General features: G+C 42.0%; 1 protein-coding gene across 1 annotated transcript; it reads left to right on the top strand.

Annotated features, from left to right (window-relative positions):
• Nucleotides 1-5,203: 5,203 nt before the first annotated feature.
• Nucleotides 5,204-6,157, top strand: LOC134332795 (hydroxycarboxylic acid receptor 2-like). The gene has a single exon (XM_063014602.1). It carries the CDS (start codon nucleotides 5,204-5,206, stop codon nucleotides 6,155-6,157), a length of 954 nt encoding a protein of 317 aa, XP_062870672.1.
• The last annotated feature ends 507 nt before the right edge of the window (nucleotides 6,158-6,664 follow it).

Raw genomic sequence — 6,664 nt, 5'->3', positions numbered from 1 at the left:
CTTGGCAGTACCAATGAGGATGAGCTTCGTGACTCAAATGATTGAGAATGGTCTTCCCAATACTTTTATTCTGCATCGGATGAGCCAATGTGTCTTTGTTTGGAATTATGCAAATTCTTGTGGCAATGTTGTTCACCGATAACAAAAGGCAGGTGTTGATCTTAAAGGGGCTGAAGGTGTAACACATCAGGGTTTTTTTAGGCAGTAAAGTATAATACAACCCCAAATCAGGAAAAGTTGGGATGGGGGCAATTTAGGGCTGTAACAGGTGATGTCATTTTCAACAGGTGATTGTAATCATGGTTTGGAACAAAAGCTTTGATGTGCAAAGATGATCAGAGGATCTCCAGTTTGTCATCAAATGCATGAGAAAATGATTGAAATGTTTAAAAACAATGTACCTCAAAGAAAGATTGGAAGGGATTTGCATATTTCTCCCTCTACAGTGCATAATATCATTAAACCATTCAAGGAATTGGGAGAAATTTCAGTGCGTAAAGACCAAGGGTGCAAGCTTAAGCTGAACGCCCGTGATCTTCGATCCCTCAGACGGCACTGCATCAAGAACCGCCACTCAACAATAGCTGATATAACCACATGGGTGAGGGATTACTTTGGCAAACCTTTGTCAAGCACTACAATACAGAGTTACATGCACAAATGCCACTTAAACCTTTACTGTGCAAAAAAGGAGCCTCATGTTAACCATGTCCAGAAGCGGCGTCAACTTCCCTGGGCTTGAAGGCATCTAGGATGGCCCATCAGTACTGTTGCACATCTTAATATGTGTTTGCAGGAAGAATGGGACAAAATAAAAGCTGAAACACTAAATCACTTGGTCTCCTCAGTGCCAAAACGTCTTTTAAGTGTGGTGAAAAGGAATGGCAACATTACAAAGTGGTAAATGCTTTACTGTCCCAACTTTTTTTGGAAAGTGTTGCAGGCCTGAAATGCAGGAATGGATGTTTATTAATAAATTAAATGAAGTTTCAGGTTCATCCTGTCTGCAATGAAATAAAAGTCTTGTTTTTTTTATTATTTGTATTTTCCATGCTGTCCCAACTTTTTCTGATTTGGGGTTGTAAACAAATTTAACATTAAGTTTAGTTTTGATATGTTTTACTAATACAGTTCTTATCCTTGTTAAGTCTTCTGACTGTGAAAGAGCATGTGTATTGTCCCAGACGATGCTAGCCACCGTTTCAGTTGCTGATCCAAATCAGACCACATGTAAGACCTAGTGGCATGACCATAAATAACCACCACTTCAGCTGTTTATTTGTCTATATCGTGACTCTGGACGGTGTGGAAAAGGAAACTAGTCACGATCAAACAAATCACCTCATCTGTATAGCCGCTGGCATGAATGGGTTTCATTAGAACTGGCTCACAACAGCCTTTTATCTGCCCATGTCCAATGATATATTTAATAGATAAATAAAAGTAAGACTATGATCAATCAAACTCCTTATCAGACAGTCTTGTCTTTAAAACATGGTAGCGTGAATGCTAGACACTGGAACTGCCATAGCAGCAGAAGCGGCAGCCGTAGCAACAACCATAGATTATTAATACCCCTATCCAACCCTATAAAGTTCTTGGACCAAGTCTTATTGATAAAACAATGGAAAAATATGGAAAATGATAGAGAGAGAAGACAGGAACTATTGATGGCATTACATGGTACATAAGCATGAATGGCTTCCACAGGAACTGGTTCTTCTTTAAACCACAATGACATGAGTCTGAATGAACTAGCTCATTTGTCTGTTAAGTTTGTGATCATGGTAGCGGGAGGATGTTTTCTGGAGGGTACAGACTTATGGGCAGGTATGAACTCGTACATATCAAGACTGTGGTAGCAGGTTTACTCTGACTTTTATTTGATTGCAGACAGGATGAACCTGAGATATTTCATGTTCTATTAATAAACATCCATTCCTGCTGTTCAGGTCTGCAACACATTCCAGAAAAAGTTGGGACAGTGAAGCATTTACCACTTTATAATGTTGCCATTCCTTTTCTCCACACTTGAAAGACGTTTTGGCACCGAGGAGACCAAGTGATTTAGTGTTTCAGCTTTTATTTTGTCTCATTCTTTAAGATGTGCAACAGTACGGGGTCGTCGTTGTCGCATTTTTCCTTTCAAAATTCTCCACACAATCTCTATTGGGGACAGGTCAGGACTGCAGGCAGGCCAGTCCAGTACCCGTACCCTCTTCTTCCGCAGCCATGCCTTTGTAATGTGTGCAGCATGTGGTTTTGCATCGTCTTGTTGAAAAATGCATGGACGTCCCTGGAAAAGATTACGTCTTGAAGGCAGCATATGTTGCTCTGAGATCTCAATGTACTTTTCTGCATTAATGCTGCCATCACAGAAGTGTAGATGACCTTTGCCGAGGGCACTGACACAGCCCCATACCATGACAGACCCTGGCTTTTGGACTTGTTGCTGATAACGGTCTGGATGGTCCGTTTCGTCTTTGGTCCGGAGCACACGGCGTCCATTTTTTCCCAAAAAAAGACCTGGAATGCTGATTCATCTGACCACAATACACGTTTCCACTGTGTGATGGTCCATCCTAGATGCCTCCGAGCCCAGAGAAGTCGACGCCGCTTCTGGACATGGTTAACATAAGGCTCCTTTTTTGCACAGTAAAGTTTTAAGTGGCATTTGTGCATGTAACTCTGTATTGTAGTGCTTCACAAAGGTTTGCTAAAGTAATCCCTCACCCATGTGGTTATATCAGCTATTGTTGAGTGAAGGTTCTTGATGCAGTGCCGTCTGAGGGATTGAACATCACCGGCGTTCAGCTTAAGCTTGCACCCTTGGCCTTTACACACTGAAATTGTCTTGAAAAGTTTAATGATATTATGCACTGTAGAGGGAGAAATGTGCAAATCCCTTCCAATCTTTCTTTGAGGTACATTGTTTTTAAACATTTCAATCATTTTCTCACACATTTGTGGACAAAACTGGAGATCCTCTGATCATCTTTGCTCATCAAAGACTCAGCCTTTCCTGGATGCTGCTTTTGTACCAAACCATGATTACAAATCACCTGTTTGGAATCACATAAATATTTAGTTTTTTCACCTCATTACTAGCCCTAAATTGTCCCTGTCCCAACTTTTTTTGGATGTGTTGCTGCCTGAAATGCTGGAATGGATGTTTATTAATAAATGAAATAAAGTTGAGTAGACAAAACATGAAATATCTCTGGTTCAAACTGTCTGCAATCAAATAAAAGTCAAAGTAAATGTACAGAACACTGTGTTTTTATTTTATCATTTATTTGTTTTTACTTTTTCTGATTTGGGGTTGTACAATGTAGCCATTGTAGATACTTTATTATATCTTGTCTCTGACAAATAATCGAATAGGACTCTGGTGGGCTGTTTAGCAGGTACGTTAGATTTCTTTAAAACTAAAACATTGCATAATTATTATAATAGTGTCACTGACCAGGTAAAGGGTTACCTGCTGCTCCTATTACAAGTCACGATATAGACAAATGAGTCAGGTCCGGTGGCAAGCGTTCATGTCCGTACCACCAGGCTGCAAAAAAAGCCAGTTCCTGTGGACGCCATTCATGCCCAAACCACCATGTTACACAGATGACGTGGCCTATTTGTAACATAAGTAGGTCCTGGTTTTCTACTCATTCAGGAAAGGCTGACGATAGTTGTAGTCTCTATGACTTTGTCCAAAAACTTTTAATAATTAGATGTGATTAATAAAAACATATGTTTAGATGTTTTATCTTATCATATTTAAATGATTAGATACGATAGACAAATGGATCCATTCCACCACGCTCCACAGATAAGGTGATGTACTTTGAATCATGAGTGCAGAAAGTTTGAATATATTTTATTTGTTAATAAACATCCATTCCTGCATTTCAGGCCTGCAACACATTCCAAAAAAAGTTGGGACGGGGGCAATGAAGTGCTAGTAATGAGGTGAAAAAACTAAATAATGATGTGATTCCAAACAGGTGATTGTAATCATGGTTTGGTACAAAAGCAGCATCTAGGAAAGGCTGAGTCCTTGATGAGCAAAGATGATCAGAGGATCTCCAGTTTATCAACAAATGCGTTAGAAAACTAATGAAATGTTTAAAAACAATGTACATCAAAGAAAGATTGGAAGGGATTTGCATATTTCTCCCTCTACAGTGCATAATATCATCAAACGATTCAAGGAATCAGGAGGAACTTCAGTGCCTAAAGGCCAAGAGAGCAAGCTTAAGCTGAATGAATGTGATCTTCGATCCCTCAGACGGCACTGCATCAAGAACCGCCACTCAACAATAGCTGATATAACCACATGGGTGAGGGATTACTTTAGCAAACCTTTGTCAAGCACTACAATACAGAGTTACATGCACAAATGCCACTTAAAACTTTACTGTGCAAAAAAGAAGCCTTATGTTAACCATGTCCAGAAGCGGTGTCGACTTCTCTGGGCTCGGAGGCATCTAGGATGGACCATCACACAGTGGAAACATGTATTGTGGTCAGATGAATCAGCATTCCAGGTCTTTTTTGGAACCAAAGACGAAAAGGACCATCCAGACTGTTATCAGCAACAAGTCCAAAAGCCAGATTTTGTCATGGTATGGGGCTGTGTCAGTGCTATTGGCAAAGGTCATTTACACTTCTGTGATGGCAGCATTAATGCAGAAAAGTACATTGAGATCTTAGAGCTACACGTGCTGCCTTCAAGACGTAATCTTTTCCAGGGACGTCCATGCATCCATATTTAACAAATGTTATATTTGAAAACTAAATACTAGTTTTATAGCAAGGGTAAATCACATTCTTTGTTTTTGTTTGCTCGTTGTGTTTCACTGAACCTTATTCACCACAGGGAAGAGTGTTACATCCCACAGTGAACTATATCACGGCCTTAATCATTTTTAATTATAATTTGGCTACCTGGTGCTGTCCTGTGGGATGCTTTACCTCGTTATATGCCTATACCTGTAGTCCCTCTTGTGATCATTTTCACCCAACACCTGGGTTTTGTTGTCTGTGAACGTGCCCAATGCCCAATGCAACAGTTTGCATGAGCACAAACATAAAGTTCCGTCCCCCAAGGGTACACGGACTCCTGGGACCCAGAATAAAACAGTGCTGAGATTAAAGATTTTCGCATTTCTGAGTTCCAAAACCCATTTGCATCAGGGCTGCCAAGATGTCCAACTCTTCGGTGTGTTGCGCCTTTGAATCCCCTATCTTGGACAGAGTCCTTCCACCTGTTCTTTTTCTGGAGTTCATTTTCGGACTCACGGGGAACATTCTGGCTCTCTGTATGTTCGCTTTTCACATGGAGAGTTGGAAACCCAACTCCATTTACCTGGCTCACCTGGCTGTAGCCGACTCCGTGGTACTGTTCTGTCTGCCGTTCAGAGCCGACTACTATCGCAGGGGAAAGAACTGGGTCCACGGCGACATCTTCTGCCGCGTCCTGCTCTTCCTCCTGGCTGCCAGCAGAGCCGCCGGCATCTTCTTCCTCACTGCAGTGGCCGTGGACCGCTACCTGAAGATAGTGCACCCTCTGAACCGCATAAATCGGATGGGTCTGGCGTACGCCTCGTGGGTTTCCTTCGGCCTATGGGCGATGATCGTAGCTATGACGGCTTACTTGTTGTCCTCACCACACTTTTACAGGCTCGGTAACCGCACCCAGTGCGAGAGCTTTAACATATGCATGGGCACCAACCCACTGTCGACTTGGCACAACTGCTTCTACGTGATTCAGTTCTGCGCACCCAGCATCATCATCGTCTTCTGCACTGTGTGCATTACGTTACAGCTGAAAAACAATACAATTGACACAACAGGGAAGATAAAACGAGCGGTTCAGTTCATTTTGATCGTAGCTATGGTGTTTATCGTCTGTTTCTTTCCGAGCACTGCATCACGGGTCGCCGTGTGGATCCTGAAGAGTTGGTACAGCGAGTGTCCTCACTTCAGCGAGGCAAATCTGGCTTTTTATACTTCGGTCTGTTTTACCTATTTTAACAGTGTGCTCAACCCTTTGGTTTACTACTTCTCTACTCCTGCGTTCAGTGGAACCATTCAGAAACTTATTATGAAGCTGAGTGGGAAAAAAACAAACCTACTAAATACAGTAACAAGTGACTAGTGTAGTTTAGTGAAATCAGGTCACAATTTACTTATATATAATAGTTAACATTTTCTTTTGCTTTCACCCTGTTCTTCAATGGTCAGGACCCCCACAGGACCACTACAGAGCAGGTATTATTTGGGTGGTGGATCATTCTCAGCACTGCAGTGACACTGACATGGTGCTGGTATGAGTGGATAAGACACAGCAGCACTGATGAAGTTTTTGAACACCTCACTGTCACTGCTGGACTGAGAATAGTCCACCAACCAAACATATCTAGCCAACAGCGCCCCGTGGGCAGCGTCCTGTGACCACTGAAGAACGTCTAGACCCAACTCAAACAGCAGCAATAGATGAGCGATCGTCTCTTTACATCTACAAGGTGGACCAACTAGGTAGGACTCGTAGGAGTGTCTAATAGAGTGGACAGTGAGTGGACCACTCATACCAGCACAACACACACTAACACACCACCACCATGTCAGTGTCACTGCAGTACTGAGAATGATCCACCACCTAAAT

This window comes from Trichomycterus rosablanca, chromosome 18 (genome assembly GCF_030014385.1).
Source record: "Trichomycterus rosablanca isolate fTriRos1 chromosome 18, fTriRos1.hap1, whole genome shotgun sequence".
Taxonomy (NCBI): Eukaryota; Metazoa; Chordata; class Actinopteri; order Siluriformes; family Trichomycteridae; genus Trichomycterus; species Trichomycterus rosablanca.
Note: the sequence above shows the minus strand (reverse complement) of the source record. Positions and strands in the feature narration are given on the sequence as shown.